Source organism: Delphinapterus leucas, chromosome 1, assembly GCF_059928025.1.
Source record: "Delphinapterus leucas isolate spDelLeu-1000000601 "Yukka" chromosome 1, BTC_Dleu_Yukka2, whole genome shotgun sequence".
NCBI lineage: Eukaryota > Metazoa > Chordata > Mammalia > Artiodactyla > Monodontidae > Delphinapterus > Delphinapterus leucas.
Genome location: NC_143129.1, coordinates 155,255,778 through 155,273,326, shown reverse-complemented (window position 1 = coordinate 155,273,326; position 17,549 = coordinate 155,255,778). Strand labels below are relative to the sequence as shown.

Here is a 17,549-nt window from a genome sequence, read left to right as displayed (position 1 = left end):
TTGTCTTTCTCTGTCTGACTTACTTCACTTAGTATGATAATCTCTAGGTCCATCCATGTTGCTGCAAATGGCATTATTTCATTCTTTTTTATGGCTGAGTAATATTCCATTGTATATATGTACCACATCTTCTTTATCCATTCATCTGTCGATGGACATTTAAGTTCCTTCCATGTCTTTTATATCCCAAAGGTGAATGAAATCATACCGTATTTGTGTTTCTCTGTTGGGCTTATTTCACTTAGCATAATACCCTAAAGGGACCCATCCATCTTGTTGCAGATGGCAAGATTTCATTCTTTTTTATGGCTGAATAGTATTCCATTTGTGTGTGTGTGTGTGTGTGTGTGTGTGTGTACCAAAGTTTCTTTATCCATTCCTCCACTGATGGGCACTTAGGTTGCTTCCATATCTTGGCTATTGTAAATAATGCTGCGATAAACATAGGGGTGCATATATCTTTTCAAATTAGTGTTTTTGCATTCTTTGGATAAATACACAGAAGTGGGATAGCTGGATCCTCTGTTATACAGCTATTCTTAATTTTTTGAGGACTCTCCGTACTGTTCTCCATAGTGGCTGCACCAATTTACATTCCCACCAATAGTACACAAGAATTTCCTTTTCTCCACATCTTCTCTAACCCTTATTATTTCTTGCCTTTTTGATAATAGCCATTCTAACAAGCAGGAGGTGATATCTCATTGTGGTTTTGATTTCCCTTTCCCTAATAATTAGTGATGTTGAACATCTTTTCATGTGCCCATTGGCCATCTGCATGACTTCCTTGGCTTACTTTCTTATTCTTGACTCTTTTTCCCCTGTTGTCTGTAGATGGAAACTGAACTGGAGCATTTCCATAAGCAGAACACACAGCTGGAGCTGAACATCACAGAATTGTGGCAGAAATTAAGAGCTACTGATCAGGAGATGCGCAGAGAGAGACAAAAGGTGTGAGGATTTTCAGAGTCTGGCAGCTCTTGGATTCAGGAGCCGGTGCCTGTCTGCAATGGGCAGCTGGCTTTCAAGAGACAGAGCCAGCCCGTAGCTAAGATACACCTATTTTAACTCGCATTCTTTACTTGTTCACAGCCCTGCCCTATTTCAGGCTCATGTAAATTTATGTAGCTGAATCCATCTGAGACTATAAAATGACTTTGAGTATAGTGATCAAGGAGGTGGGAAGCCAGTGTTATAGGAATGCTCACAACATTGGCTTGTGTGGCCTGGGAAGGAACATGTTCAGAGAGATCATCTGTAGTCAGTGGTTAAAGGCTTGACTGCCAAAACAATACTGAGCTAAGAGGACCTCAGAAATCGCGTATTCCGGTCTCTCTATGTAATAAACAAGGAAAGCAAGGTCAGAGAGATTAGGAAGTTAGAAACCTCACCCAGCACCCACAGCTAGTGAGCACATACAGAGCCAGGGCTGGGAACCCAGTCTTCTGGTCCTGGGCCAGGACTTGGCTGCACCCTCACCCCCTGGCACAGAGCACCTCGTAATGTTGGTAGAATCAGATTGAATTTTTCCACCCCTCACATTAAGGATTGACTCTGTACTAGGTAATACTAGAAGCTGCAGAGCTATCAACATGAACTGATACAGATCCTGCCCTTCACAAACTGACAGGTGATTTGTGGCATGTGCATAGTAATTATCAGCCAGCCAAGGCTGAAAATTATGGAACGTGAATAAAGAGCTGTGAGAGTGAAGAAAAAGGAGAGTCTCTCTAGGTCAGGGGTAGGGGAAGATGGGTATCTGAGAAAGCATGATGGAAGAGGGAGGACGTAGCCCAAGTTTGCAGATGAACCAGTCTGCTCGATTTTGTCATTATCTTCCCTACCCACTCACAGCAGCCCTCAGGAAGGAGAAACACTGGATGAGCTAACAAAGGGGCAGGGAAGCCCTGGCGCGGGGATCTGCAAGAAAGAATCGATGCTCTCCATCTTGGCTCCGAAAGGAGTAGGTGACCACTTGCGCCTCTTTTAGCCTTTTAAGGCCTGTGGTCCTGGAAGGAATCTAGAGCCAATAAAGGAATCAGTGTGTGCTGCCTCCTAAAAATGCAACTGTTCAGGCCAGGGACACAGGAGTTTTAGGGCCTCTCCCTCTGGGCTAGGTGCCCATCTAGGCCTCTGGGCCCTGTGTGGCCCCTGGTGGTCAACGGTGAAGTCCTAGATGAGGTGTCTCTTGTCCCTTTATGCAGTCACAAGGCTGCAGCCCCTGACCCTGGAGAGTCCCTATGGGGCTAGAAGTAAATGCCTCTGCTTGCAGGAGCGGAACTTGGAGGCTCTGGTCAAACGGTTTAAGATGGACCTTCACAACTGTGTGGCCTACATCCAAGAACCCCGGCAGCTGAAGGAGAAGTTTCGCGCTCTCTTTGAGAAGTACGTGCAGCGGGCAGACATGGTGAGCTCTGCCTCCCTTTCCGCCCTCCCCTGCCCTCCAGGCTCTCCCCTCCCTCACGATGAGCCCCTCCTGCCCCATCAGGTAGAGATCACAGGGCTGAACTCGGACCTGCAGCAGGAGTACACCCGTCAGCGGGAGCACCTGGAGAGGAGCCTGGCCACCCTCAAGAAGAAGGTGGTCAAGGAGAGTGAGCTGCACCGCGCGGATTACGTCCGCATCATGCAGGTACCTGCATGCGCCCCTCAGCTCCCTCGAGGCTGGGCCGTCAGAGACAAGAGAGCCTGTCAAGGGCCCCTCCAAGACCACTGTCCTCAGGGTTCCCCAAATGTCCAAGGGACCCACTAGCTTTCTCCAAAGCTCCTTCTTTGACCTGTCTCCTCTGTCCCCCTCAGAGCTCATCCTGGCGGTGACCATGGCCCAGAGGCCCGCCAAGGAGGTTTTCTAGGCACTTCCGTGCCCACTCCTGCCCCTCCAAGGTTCGTTCATTTCTGCCCCATCTCACTTCACCAGCCACCCGTTTCTTTTTTCTACTCCCATCTTTATCCAAAGCACTCCTGCATCCTGCCTCACTCCTCTCCTTGACCCCTGTCCCCTCTGGACTTTGGCCACGTGACTTTAGCTCTCCCAGTTACTCTCTTCCTTCTCCTCTTTTCTGTTTCCAGCTTCTGTTTCACCTTACTTTGTTTTGCTGCTTTTTATTCTGCTACCTGTTATCACATGGTCCCTGCTGGCCAAGTTCTCTCCTGGGAACATGCCCATCTCCTCCCACCTCCTCCGGCTTTTCTGGTGCCTCAGGTCCCTACTCTTATCTCTCGGGTCCAGAGCCAACCACACCCACCCTAAGTGTTGGCCTCCCCTCACTTTAATGAGCTCTCTCCACGCCCACCTCCCCGGACTCTTCCTAGGGCCGTTCAGAGAGCCTAACCCCATTACTGCCACCTCCACTTACACACTGTCGGACTCCCAGGCAGGGTTCTGCTGCCAATTTCTCTTTGGGTATCAGTCTCACCTGAGGCAGTTAATGTGAATTAATATCAAAAGAGAACGTCCGAATCACATTTATAAGGCATGTACCTTTTTATGTTCCTATTTCTTTAATGCTGTAATTAAAATGCTGGAATGGGGATGGGCTGCAGTTGGATTGAAACAAATCAGTTCTGAACACAGCTGGGCAGAGCACACTGCAATTCAGGCCAGCCCCAGGCACGGCAGGTCTCATGCCACCTTACAACCAGCCCCTGCTTAAAAGCAGCCCACACCATCAAGCAGCCCACTGCCCAGCTCCTGAGCCATGAAAGCAGTCAGAGGCCCAGAGATAGGAGTAGATTCAATTGCTGGGACACTTAGGCACCAGCAGCTGATACACAGAGCCATTGCTAAGGGTCTCGAGTGCTCCTGAGCATGGAGAGTCCCTGGGGGCACTGCAGTGCAGCCTGCGGGGCAGGGGGACCAGGGAGACTGTAGGAGTGGTTGTCAACTGGTGACATTGCTGAGCTCTCATCTGTGACTTGCCACCAGGGCACAGGCCTGAGGGGTCCTCCAAGGGCTGGGTCCCTCTCTCCATGCCAACCAGACTCCCAAAGCAAATGTCAATCCTAGGAGAAGAAGGAAAAGGAAAGAGAGTAAAGACCACAGCCTAGGTGAGGGTGTAAGCGTCAGCATGAGGCTGCTCAGGACAGGCAGAAGGGCCTCGTTTGCTCCCCCATTCCCCAGGGGCCACATGCGCACTCCTGCTGGGCCAGGGTGAGAGTTGGGGTAGCGGGAGCAGAGGAGACCCAAGCAGGGCTTCTGCCCAACGCTACCACTCCCTGGTGGCTGGCAGAGGGAGCCATCAACAGGGAGAATCCGGAGAGTGTTTGCTCAAGCAGCATTGTAAACCTGTGTGCTGCGGAGCCCTGTGGATGCACAGAAGTGCCACAGACAACTGCAGGGGGCCAGAGGGGTGTCAGGACGCAGGGCTCTGGGTTCCCAGCACCTGCTCAACCAGGGAGACTCCTTGCTTATTGCGGTGGGCTCTGTGTAAGATTTTGTTTGGAAGACTTAAAAAAAGAAAAACTTTCAAAACTACTGTTCTGGATGATAAAAATTGTTTCCTTCTTTGGTCTTAAGGGCCAGGCAAGGTGGCGGGCCTGGAGAGAAGAGCACAGCCCTGTCTTTGTACAGACCCAGTTTACCCTCCTGCTGGCCAGTCTTGCTAGGGGAGGGGCGGGGGGGGGGGCGGTCCTGAACTTGTCCAGGAGCTGCCTTCCTATCTGTAAGAGAGGAAGAAAACACCGACCTCAGCCAGTTACTGCAAGGACTGAGTGAGCTAACTAATGTCAAGCATTGGCCACTGGCCCTGTACAGAAAAGGTGCTCCAAAAATGCTATTTTCCTTCCCTTCTTCCGAGCAAAAGACTTACTCAAGAACCAAGGCAGGGCTTCCCTGGTGGCGCAGTGGTTGAGAATCTGCCTGCTAATGCAGGGGACACGGGTTCTGAGCCCTGGTCTGGGAAGATCCCACGTGCCGCGGAGCAACTAGGCCCGTGAGCCACAACTACTGAGCCTGTGCGTCTGGAGCTTGTGCTCCACAACAAGAGAGGCCGCGACAGTGAGAGGCCCGCGCACCGCGATGAAGAGTGGCCCCCGCTCGCCGCAACTAGAGAAAGCCCTCGCACAGAAACGAAGACCCAATGCAGCCAAAAATAAATAAATAAAATTAAAAAAAGAACCAAGGCAAGATCTAGTAGGAGAGCCTGAAAGGCCATCACAGCACAGACTGGGAGTGCCCATGGGCTTGAGGCACAGAAGACGGGACAGTACAGCTGATCCCAGGCCCCCCAGCTGGTGGCCCGGGGTGCCCATTGCTTTGGTGTGCGTTGGTAAGGAGCTGCATCTGCAGGTACCAAGGCCCTGACACTTAAGTTTCAAAAGGCTGAGGAAGGCTGGGGCAGACATGGCATCTGAGAGAAACTTGTTAGAAAACACAGAAAATGAGGTCACTGTCTCATTTATATGTTCAGATAGGAGCACGGGGCCTCCTCGTTCATTCTCCAGCATGACTGCCAATACTAAAAGAAGAGTTGCAATGGAATACAAACATCTAGGACACGTACTTTATTCATTCAGGACACGTATTTTGCGGGCTTCTTACATGCCAAGCTGCGAGCTGGCCGTGGAGGATTCCCAGATTAATGTGATGGCTTGCCTACTCTCAGCAAGCTCACCTAGGGAACTTGAGCCAGACACAGATAAGCACTGCTCCGTGCAGGGCATCCAGGGTGGTAAGCTCACCGGAGAGGGGGGCTTCAGCTAGGGGGCATGGCACTTGAGCTGGGCCTTGAAGGGTGAGTAGAGGGGGTCAGGGAGCAATGGGGGAAGAGCCTTCCAAGCCGAGGACAAAACCTGAGAACAGTCAGAGAACAGAGAGGCCCGTGGGGCGTTTGGGGACCCAGAAATCCCCCAACGTAACTTTATTGCAGAGCATGGGGGCAAGGAGGAAGGGCCCTTTGGAACGGTAGGTAGCTTAGGGTCACGTTGAAAAGGCTTTCCGTGTCACACAAGAAGCATGAAGTTTATTTTATTAGCTGGTGCCCCCTAAGGTTTCTTATGTAGGTAGGGGTGTTATCTGTTCCGGAAAGGTTACTTCAGTGGGCAGGGGGGAAAAACCAGTGGGGAAAGGCAAGTGGCAGGAAAACCCTTTCGAAGATGACTCCCATGTTAAAGGGAGATGACAGGCCTTGGGAGGGGAAAGTTGTGATGTCAGAAGATGTTTCAGAGTAGAGGTGATGAATAGAAGTGGGTGGTTAGATGTGAGAGGAAGGCTGAAAGAGGAGTGGAGAAATGGTTCATTTGTGCAGTTAGGCAGATGGCGATCCCACCAACTGTGGGCTCCGGAAAGACGCCACTGAGTGGGGCTCCCAAGTTATCGGAATAAATCCTTTGCCTGCTTTTTCCACACTAACCAGACCCTGCTGTATTCTTAAAGGTGTCAACTCAAGGTAGGCCAGCAGGGGGTGCTCTAGGCATTTCCTTTCTGCGGCCTTCTCCCTCGGAGTCTGAAGTTCTGTCAGCAGGTTCCCGTGTGAGGCTCTCTGGCATTGCCCCTCAACCAAAGGCAGTGCTGGACAGCTTGGCGTAGCCTCTTTGTTCAGAAGCCTTTCTATATAAACAGACCTTAGTATCCCCGAGCCAGCCTCTCTCACATGCCCCAAGTCCTGGCGCTCGATGGACTCAGGTCAGATCTTCCCTGCAGAGGAGCTGGCTGGGGGTCTGGAGGATCAGAGGGGCCTTTGTAGACCGTTCTGACCAAGGGGGGATCAAGAACAGAAAAGCTCAGCAAACCTGCTGCATTCACGTTTTGACTTCACAAAACTACCCAAGGCACTTACAGTCGACCTCAGTGTGGCCTCTGGACCCCTCAGAACACGGACCACCCCAGAAAGCCCTCTTAAGGCAGCCCCACTTGTACTTTTCAGGGGCTCCCTCGTCCTCCATATGTGAGGTGTTGACGGAGGTGACGTACAGCAGAGGTGAGAGTGGAGTCTGGGAGGCAGCAGTCAGAGGCATCTAGGCACCTGGGGGCGGACGCCACCAGGTTCGAATCCCAGCTCTGCCACCCATGCACGGCCTCGGCTTCCTCATAGGCAGCTGAATCCCATAATACCTTCCTCCTGAGGTGGTTGTAGGGATTAAACGAGGTTGGGTATGCAAAGTGTCTGACACAGTGCAGGAATCCGGTCCACGCTTGGAGTTGTTATCTTGTTATTATCATCGTCATCAAGCATTTGGCGGCTCAGACCCTGCTTGCTCCCTCTTGGCTCGGGGCCTGAAACACTCTTCCCTGCACCGCCCCTCCCCCAGGCTCCACAGGGAGGCTTCCTCACGTGACCGCCCTGCGGGGCATCTCTCTGCACTGGATCCAAGCTGGCCTCCCACGTCTGGCACAATAAGCACCTAATAGGGTTTCTGTTTTTATGAATGAACCAACGGAGCAGAGGAATCAGGCTGCATTGAGTCCTGGGCCTCAATCACACTCTAGTGGGGCCTGAGTCGTGTTCTGGAGACATGTCTTAGGTGACCAGCCTCGTGAAGGTGTCCAGGGCTGGCAGTGGCGTCAGAAACATGCATATCAAAAGGTACTAGGAGCCTGAAGTCCCAATCATGGCGACAGGGTTGTCAGGGTGGAGAGAATGGCGGGGGCTCCACGTGGGGCCATTACAGTAGTAGAGGTGAAAGATGCTGAGAGCTGGTTATGAATGAACATGAGATTCAGTCCAGACACAAAGTCGACAGGATTGAGTGACAAAATGAATGGAGGTTGACCGGGAAGAAGTTTCTGGAGAGAACTGGGGAAATGGCACTTTCAGTCTCTAATCTTTTTTTTTTTTTTTAAACATCTTTATTGGGGTATAATTGCTTTACAATGGTGTGTTAGTTTCTGCTTCATAACAAAGTGAATCAGTTATACATATACATATGTTCCCATATGTCTTCCCTCTTGCGTCTCCCTCCCTCCCACTCTCCCTATCCCACCCCTCCAGGCTGTCACAAAGCACCGAGCTAATATCCCTGTGCCTTGCGGCTGCTTCCCCCTAGCTATCTACCTTACTACGTTTGTTAGTGTGTATATGTCCATGACTCTCTCTCGCCCTGTCAAAGCTCACCCTTCCCCCTCCCCATATCCTCAAGTCCATTCTCCAGTAGGTCTGCGTCTTTATTCCTGTCTTACCCCTAGGTTCTTCATGACATTTTTTTTCCCCTTAAATTCCATATATATGTGTTAGCATACGGTATTTGTCTTTTTCTTTCTGACTTACTTCACTCTGTATGACAGTCAGTCTCTAATCTTTATTCTGATTACGATTATTTTATTGAATGAAGCAGGGGAAGTGAACCTAAGTGATGCCAGCTAAGCGGAGGAGTGGAGAGAGCCCCTGAGTGGGCTGGTGTGCCCAGGAGTTCCCTGTGGCTCTCCTAAGACTCCCTTCTGGCTGGTCTCCCCTGCTCAACATTTACCCCCTGGTTTGTAATTTGCTGGTTTACAGGATTCATCTTATTCAACTTGGTATCCACTGTGCTAGTTATTCATTTGCTTATCCCTTCCACAAATATTTATTGAGCACCTCTTACAGGCCAGGCAGAGTCCAAGGTCTTAGAATCCAATAAATACGCACTTAAGTGATTATGTCATGATATAAAGTCAGCATGGAGAAATTCCAGGGGGAGGAAACAGAGCATCTGGAAAGAAAATGTGGGCTATGTATCACCAAGGCCTGGGCTGGTTAAAAGGGTCAAAAATCAGAAGGAGAAAACCTGCTGACTTTATAGAAAAACAGGCGCAAAGCCGAGCCTGCGAATGAGGGACTGGTAATAATTGGGCATTTCATCCAATGAGGGACTGGTAATAATTGGGCATTTCATCCAATGTGGGACTGGTAATAATTGGGCATTTCATCCAATGTGGGACTGGTAATAATTGGGCATTTCATCCAATGTGGGACTGGTAATAATTGGGCATTTCATCCAATGTGGGACTGGTAATAATTGGGCATTTCATCCAATGTGGGACTGGTAATAATTGGGCATTTCATCCAGAGAACATTTTTTTTTAATGAGGAAGAGTGAAATTAAGTGAAATACAAAAATCTGAAGGTAGATCTGATCTGCCTAATTAAAAAGGCTCTGGAGGGAAGGATTATCGGGGTGTCTGCAGTTCACATTCCCATGACAGAGAAGGCTTGTCCTGCTCGCTGACAGCAGTGCTTGGGATCACCCTGTCCTCTGGGCTCAGACTCCACACTCACCACCCCAGAGCCAGTGTCCCAAGGGGAAGCACAGTTTGTTTCCAGCACAGGTTCGTCTTATATAGATTTGGTCCGTGTTTGCCTTTGTTGGTACTCAGACCCTCGAGGGCCTTGCTACTACCCACAGCAGCATCTCCTGGGACCTGGTTAGAAATGCAGAATCTCAGGAGCAGCTCCAGGCCTGCTGAGTCAGAAGCCACATTTAAACAGGATCCTCAGGCGATTCCTGCACAGTCCTATGAGAGGTGCTGTGGCGGACGTGCTGAGTACTGAGGCCGTGGGCTCCAAGAGCAGAGCGGTCCATGGTGAGAGGGACGCCTCCCTTGGGGCTCCTGTGCTGAGTGTGAAAAGGAAGGCAAGGCAAGAGAGAAGAGACTGCTTGGTCCCAGAGCGCAGAGCCCCTCCACCTGGCCTGCAGCAGGCTCTGCCCTGCATGCCTCTCTACTCCTCTCACCTCGTATTCCCGTGACACAGAACTGCTGCAGGTCACCCCACACACCTGCCGTGTCATTCTGTGCCTTTCTCCTGCCATTCCAGTTATCTGGGACCCCCTTTACCCTCTCCTTGCTAACTCTGTCAAGCCTCAGCCCAGGGGTCAGTTCCTAGGAATCCACCCTGGTCATTCAGGCAGAGCTAAGTGCCTTTCCTCTGTGTCCCACTCCTCCATCCCAGCAAGGTGGCCACCTCACTAAAGTGTGCCCAGACCCCTCACTAAACCCTAAACTCCTCAAGAACAGAGGCCAAGTCTTACTTTCTCTATATATACACCTCAGGATCAGCACAGTGCCTGGCACAAAATAAGTACTCAATAAATATTGGATGGATGGATGGATATTCATCAAACACTGAGAGAAGTGAACTTGCAGTGGATGTAGCAAATGCTAATTATCCATTTACTTTTCTTTATTCCTCAGTAAGCTGTATGCTGCTGAGAGCAGAAACCACGTCTTATTTCTGTCTGCATCCGGGGCATGCAGCAGATACCACGTAAATGTAGGTTCAACAAATGAATGGAAAAAACAAAGTGTAGCACAGTACTTAAGAGCTCAGAGCTCTGGAGCCAGACTGGGTCAGAATCCTGGCTCTGCCACTTGCTATCTATGTAATTTGGGTAAGTTACATCACCTCTCTGTGCCTCAGTTTTCTCTACTTTAAAACCGTGGTTGTAATAGAATCTATGCATAGGGTTATTATGCAACTTCAATGCGTTAAGTTCATGAAAAGTGCTTAGAAAAGCATTGTTGTTGCTACGGATGGGAAGAGCCTGGTTGGATGGGAATGGTGCACACTGCCTGTAGCTAACTTTGCCAGAGTCCACCTGAAGGTAAGTCAGCTGGTACCTCAAGAGGCTGATCCATGAGCCAGGATAGAGACTCATGCCACAGTAGAGGCACCAGAGATATAATCTGGGTCCAGGACCAGCCCTGACTCTTCCCCACACCCTTAGCCCCAGAGGCCAGAGCAGGTCCTGTGCCCACTGACCACTCATCCATCGACACTCACTCTCTCCTCCTCCTCCTCCTCTACAGGAAAATGTCTCCCTGATCAAGGAGCTTAATGAGCTCCGCAGAGAGCTGAAGTTCACCCGCTCCCAAGTCTATGACCTTGAAGCAGCCCTGAAACTGACCAAGAAAATTCAACCACAAGACGTTCCAGAGACAGGTAATGTCACCAGTGGTCAAGAAAGATGGGCACTGGGATCCAGGGACCAATGGCAGCCGCGAGCAGGTCTCCTTTTGGCTTTCAAAGCTGCCTCTCCTGAGTTTCCTCCTGTATCAGCTCACATCCACCCTATGGCCTCCTGGGCACCTCTGCATGCCACGCGCCTGCTCTTCAAAGGATTTGTGAGGACCCTACCACATTCAAACACTTGCAAATCCAGAATTCTTGGGGTTAGCAAAGGTTTCGGAATTCAGAATCTTTCAGATCTTAGGAGGAACATACTATATATACTGTCTGGGGCAGTGCCCTGAAATCAAACACATTAGTATTTCTGTAGTGAAACATATGAATATTCGCACTAAACTTCATGAATTTAAAAATGCTTTCCATTTTTAAAGCTTTTTGCATTTTACAATTGTGGATCAAGGATTGTGGACCTGTATGATGAAAATAAAGGCAAAAATAAGGACCAGAAACAATTTAAAGGGAGAGGGGAAAGAATTACATTAAAACTGTTAAATGAGTTAGTTATTGCAGTTATAAAATTCCTCTGAATTTCTGATAGCCAAGACGAAAAGGGAAAAAATATGATGGTTTACATAGCTCTCATATGGGGAAAGGAAGTTTTTTTCTGGGGGAAAAAAACCTTTCCCTGGTACTAAGTTCTGTGAGAAACTAAATACATGGAGCCTTACAAAAGGGATATTGGGGACTTCCCTGGTGGCGCAGTGGTTGAGAGCCCGCCTGCCGATGCAGGGCACACGGGTTCGTGCCCCGGTCTGGGAAGATCCCACATGCCGCGGAGCAGCTAGGCCCGTGAGCCATGGCCGCTGAGCCTGCGCGTCCAGAGCCTGTGCTCTGCAACCGGAGAGGCCACAGCAGTGAGATGCCCGTGTACTGCAAAAACAAAAAAAACAAAGAAAAAGAAAAAAGGGATATTGAACAACGTAATTGACAGTCTTTAACGGTAGGTTTTCAGACAATAAAAAAACATTCTTCAGGTGTCCATTTCTTATCTGGACAGTCAATAAAAAAACAAGAGCATAAGGTATTACTGTGGGAAATTAAGCCAACATAGTTCAAGTATATTGTTTTCTGGTGGTTTACCTTCAGGAATAAAGCTTAGAAACCCTAATGAACTGAAACATTCCACAGCTGTGGACTGGGTCGTTCAAATATCACCACCTCAGGTACTGTGGTTATGCAAGGTATTATCATTGGCGGAGGGTAGCTGAAGGATACACAGGAACTCTCTGCACTATTTTCATAACTGCTTGTGAGCCTTGAACTGTTACAAATTTTATATATATATATATATATATATATATATATATATATATATATATATATATATATAAAATTGTTGTCTCATACGCCATTGTCGTTAGAGTTGAAGTTGAGAGGGTAAACTCTGTGAGTAGTACCCGAAGAACAATATTAACTCTGAAGAACTGACATAAGAGCACAGCATGTGTTAAAAAGACTGAGAACTTGGGGGCTTCCCTGGCGGCCCAATGGTTAGGACTCTGCGCTTTCACTGCCGAGGGCCAGGGTCCAATCCCTCGTCGGGGAACTAAGATCCCACAAGACGCGTGGCACAGCCAAATAAATAAATTAATTTAATTAATCAATCTGTTAAAAAAAAAAAAAGACAGAACTTGACTTCTTGGAGGTGAAACCATCTTCAGTTGGAGGTGAAGCATAGATGTGTCTGTGAACAATCACAAAACTTCTCTTTTAAAAAATTATTTCAAATATGCCCCAGTGGCCTAGCAAATAACCAGTTGAGACCTCCTCAGGATGCTGTATGATATAGCCAGGTTCTTCTTATTACTGTGTTGGAAACTATCAGGCATAGACAAAAATTGAGAGAAATTCTAATGAATCCCCATGAATTCATTCCCTGACTTGAGCAACGGTCGCTCTTGTTTCATCGCTATCGCCACGCCCCCCCCGCACCAATTATTCCCTCCCACACCCATAGCAGATTATTCTGAAGCAAACCAAATATCATGCCACTTGTGTCATAGAGCTTTACTCAAGGGAGGTTTCATCAGTAGTGGCTGAAGACAGGTATTACCAATTGTCTGCCTTGATCATGAAGAACCTAAGTCTGGCTTAGGACCAGCAAATGGAAAGACATCTTTTGTTCATGGACTGGAAGATTTATTAAAATGTCAATACTATCTAAAGTGATCTACACATTCAATGTAATCCCTATCAAAATCCCAATGATATTTTTTTGCAGAAATAGAACATCCATTCTAAAATTCATTGGGAGTTTCAAGGTACCCCAAATAGCCAAAACTCTTGAAAAAGAACAAAGTTGGAGGCCTCACACTTCCTATTTCAAAATTTACAGCAAAGCTATAGTAATCAAAACAGTATGATACTGACATAAATATAGACATATAGACCAATGGAATAGAATACAGAGCCCAGAAATAAACACTCACATATATGGTCAAATGATTTTCAATGTGGGTGTCAAGACTATTCAATGAGGAAAGGACAATCTTTTCAACAAACGGTGCTGGGAAAACTGGATACCCACATGCAAAGGAATGAAGTTGGACCCTTACCTTACATCATATACAAAATTTAACTCAAAGTGGACCAAAGACTTAAACATAAGAGCTAAAACTATAAAGCTCATAGAAGAAAATATAGGGGGAAACTTCATTATATTAGATTTTGCAGTGATTTCTTAGATATGACATCAAAAGTACAGACAACAAAAAGAAAGTAGATAAATTGGACTACATCCAAATTTAAAGCTTTTGTGCATCAAAGAACACTATCGCAAAGTGTGAAAAGGCAACCCATGGTATGGGAGAAGATACTTGAAAATCACATATCTGATAAAGGGTTGACATCCAGAATATATAAGGAACTCTTACAACTTAACTACAACAACAACAAAAAAAATTTTTTTAATAAGCAAAGGACTTGAATAGACATTTCTCCAAAGAAAATATACAGATGCCTATAATAAGTATATGAAAAAAGCAGGTGGGGAGGTAAACAGAAACTAGGCAGAGGCGAGTGATGCAGGCCCAAGAAGGTGGATGGGCTGGTAGGTGGATGGGCTGGTAGGCTTTTGTGTGCTATACCTTCCCAGGGGTGCTACTTTTCCCAGGGCTCCATGGCTAGGCCACAGCTTGACTGAGGAGATGGTTACCAGGGACAACCAGTAGCAGAAGGTGGATGAAGGGTCAAGACCTAGAAAAGAGAAGAAATCAAGAGCCTAGAAAGATCAAGAGTCTAGAAATTGCAGTAAAGGAGAAGAGGCAAGGAGCAAAGGCAGACAGAGAAGGATCCAGACTTCTCCTGGGAAGGATGGGATAAGTTGAGTACTCTGAATGCTGGCCTCATCAGGTCAATTAGAGGCCAAGGCAAGCTGGCCACTGGCCACTGCTGACCACTTCCTCTTTAAAATACTCTCTTCCTTGGCCACCATCATCTGTTCTTTTCTAGTTTTTCCTCCAGGGAAGGGGTTGGCAGCAGATAGGAAAGAGACCCCTCTTCCACTGAGAGAAGATTGACTGTGGTGAGGGAGTTGGGGACACCATTCCTCAGTGAAGAGGGTGGCAATGTCATCCATTAAGAGAAGAGGAGAGGATGGGTTTGGCAATAACTTCTTGGATATGATATCAAAAGCACAGGCAACAAAAGAAAATATATAATAAATTAGACTGTCAAAATTTAACACTTCTGTGCATCAAAGAACAGAATCAACAGAGTGAAAAGGCAACCTAGGGAATGAGAGAAATCATACAGCTAATAAGGGGTCAATGTCCAGAACATATAAAGAACTCCTACAACTCCAAAACAAACAAACAAACCTGATTTAAAAATGGGCAAAGGACTATAGACACTTCTCCAAGAAGATACACAGATGTCCAAGAAGCACATGAAAAATGCTCAGTATTACTAACAATTAGGGAAATGAAATCAAAGCCACAATGAGATACTGCGTCACACTCATTAGGATGGCTACTATCAAAATAAACCAAACCAAAAAGAAAAAACAAAAACAAACAAACAAACAAAAAACCCAGAAAGTAACGAGTGTTGACAAGGGTCTGGAGAAATTGGAACCCTGGTGCACTGCTGATTGGAATGTAAAACAGTACAGCCACTATGGAAAACAGTAAGGTGTTTCCTCAAAAAATTAATAACAGAGTTACCATATGAACCAGAAATTGCATTTCTGGGTTTATACCCAAAAGAAGTGAAAGCAGGGTCTCAAAGAGGATATTTGTACACTCATGTTCATAGCAACATTATTCACAGTAGCCAAAAGGTGGAAGCAACCCAAATTTCCAACAATAGATGAATGGATAAACAAAATGTGGTCTATATATGCAATGAAATATTATTCAACCTTTAAAAGGAAGGAAATTCTGACATATGATACAATATAGATGAGCCTTAAGGACATTATGCTAAGCCAGACACAAAAGGACAAATACCGTGTGATTCCACTTATCTGAGATACCTAGAGTCATCAAATTCATAAAGACAGAACGCAGAATGGTGGCTACCAGGGGCTGGGGGTGGGGGGACTGGGGAGCTGTTTAATGGGGATGGGGTTTGAGTTTTTCGAGATGAGAAGAGTTCTGGAGATTAGTTGCACAACAGTGTGAATGTACTTAACACTACTAAACCATGCACTTAAAAATGGTTAAGGGACTTCCCTGGTGGTCCGGTCGCTAAGACTCTGCGCTCCCAATGCAGGGGGCCCAGGTTCGATCCCTGATCAGGGAACTAGATCCCACATGCCGCAACTAAGAGTGCTCATGCCGCAACTAAAGATCCCACATGCCGCAACTAAGAGTTCGCATGCCACAACTAAAGATCCCACATGCTGCAACTAAGAGTTCGCATGCCACAACTAAAAGATCCCACACGCAGCAACGAAGATCCCGAGTGCTGCAACTAAGACCCGTGCGGCCAAATAAATAAATAAGTACATAAATTTTTTTTTAATGGTTAAGTTAGTAAATGCTATATAGATTTTACCACAATTTTTTTTTTCTAAGTAGGGCAGAGGAGTTGGAGTAAAGATTGAAGTTCCTAAGTGCTTCTGTGGGGAATGAGAGTTTGCTGACTATGGACATAAAGTCCGTCTGGGGTTGGAAACCAAGAACTTGAATCTCGTGTGTTACTTTTATCGGTAATGCACAGCAGGCCAGATGTGAAAGTGGCGACCCTGGATGCTCAGATTATCTTGGATGTAGGCTGGGCAGGGTACCTGGGGCAGAGGGATGAGGCATCTAGATGGGAGAAGAAACTCACTGTGGGTCTACCTGGTCAGAAAAGGAGTGAATCTAAGAGGAACCCATTTAGTAGGTAAAAAATGGAGTTGTCCAGGAAGATGAGGTCTAAATTCAGTCTAAGAAGAGGTGAATGGAGCACTAGAGTGAAAGATCCTGGGCGTGACGAGGGGAAGCCACAGAGTGGGTGTGGAGCTGACGTGCAGGCCAAACAATTAATGCTGACAGTTTAGCCTCGTGAGGCCGGGAAGTGGGGTGAGCCGTGGACCTTCGTGGACACCAGCATCACCCAGGACAGCACTGAGACAGGAGGATGGCTGAGAGTCTCGAGGGGCGTCCCCAGGGAACATGAGTGAATGGCCACAGCAGGAGGGCTAGAGAGGGGTCTCCGGGAGCAGGTTTATGTGAGGAGGAGGACTGGCAGCTTGGAGGCCAACCCGGGTCAATAGGAGAGTGCCACTCTGCTTGGGGTGTGGGGACTGAGCAGCCCCCAGTGGAGGGGGCTCGGGGCAGGCACACTGCCGGGCTCAGGAGAGGGGCCGGGCTGAGGTCAGGTTTAGCATTTGCCTTATCGCTCCAAAGCATGTCTCTTCATTTCTCCTTCTCTGCTAGACAGTGAAATGGCTCATCTCCATCTCCCTAGCATCTGGGTTGGAGTGTCTACCCCATAGCAGGTGCTCCATAAATGTGTGCGGGGATGGAGGTTAGAGGGGGAAGGGAGGATAAGCTTTGCAGCAGCCCAGTAACAGGCCCACACTAGTCCTGCTCTGTCCCCTACAGTGTCCGGCAAAGACTTACCAGGCTTGCCTCCCACCATGAGACTGAATGAACAAGAAGAAACTGGGAGAATCATTGAGATGCAGCGCCTGGAGATCCAGCGCCTCAGAGACCAGATCCAAGAGCAAGAGCAGGTCCCAGGCTTCCACCCCTTCACTGGGATGCGGCTGCCTTCCCTCCTGGGGGCAGAAGCAGACTTAAAACTGCAGACCAAGTGACCCACTCTGGTGAGCCGTCTCCAGCCACGCCGGAAGAAGCACGGTGCTCCCATCCCCAGCCTGACTCTGGGCTGCAGCTCCTGCAGCCCTGAACACACCAGCCTCTCCCTCCTGCCCTGGGGAACCTGGGACACGGGCAGAATAAAGGTGTTCTCCCACAATCACATCCAACTCTCTGCTTAGCCAGGGAGCTGGGGAGGGAGGAAGGGAAGAGGGGCCCTGAGGCCCGGGGGGCTCCTGCTCATCCAAAGCCACCACTGCTAGTCCCTGTCCAGGCACAGGGCTGCCTGTCACTGCAGAGATCCCACGCCCCTCCCCACTCTTTTCTGGACCTCAAGGGCAGGGCTGCCTGTCGCTTCTGACCTGCCTGCTCCTCTGCCAGCCACGTCAGGACCAGACAAAGCCTCCTACGTTTTCTTCTT

At 48.1% G+C, this 17,549-nt stretch overlaps 1 protein-coding gene across 1 annotated transcript in view; it reads left to right on the top strand.

Moving 5' to 3' along the window:
* CFAP57 (cilia and flagella associated protein 57) overlaps positions 1–17,144 on the top strand; it is a 77,998-nt gene extending 60,854 nt beyond the window's left edge. The window contains exons 18-21 of the mRNA XM_089894796.1: positions 835–951; positions 2,234–2,632; positions 10,721–10,853; positions 16,913–17,144. Of these exons, the coding sequence (XP_089750922.1) occupies positions 835–951; positions 2,234–2,632; positions 10,721–10,853; positions 16,913–17,127 (864 nt within the window). The 3' untranslated portion in view covers positions 17,128–17,144. The remainder of the gene's footprint in view (positions 1–834; positions 952–2,233; positions 2,633–10,720; positions 10,854–16,912) is intronic.
* Positions 17,145–17,549: the final 405 nt, after the last annotated feature.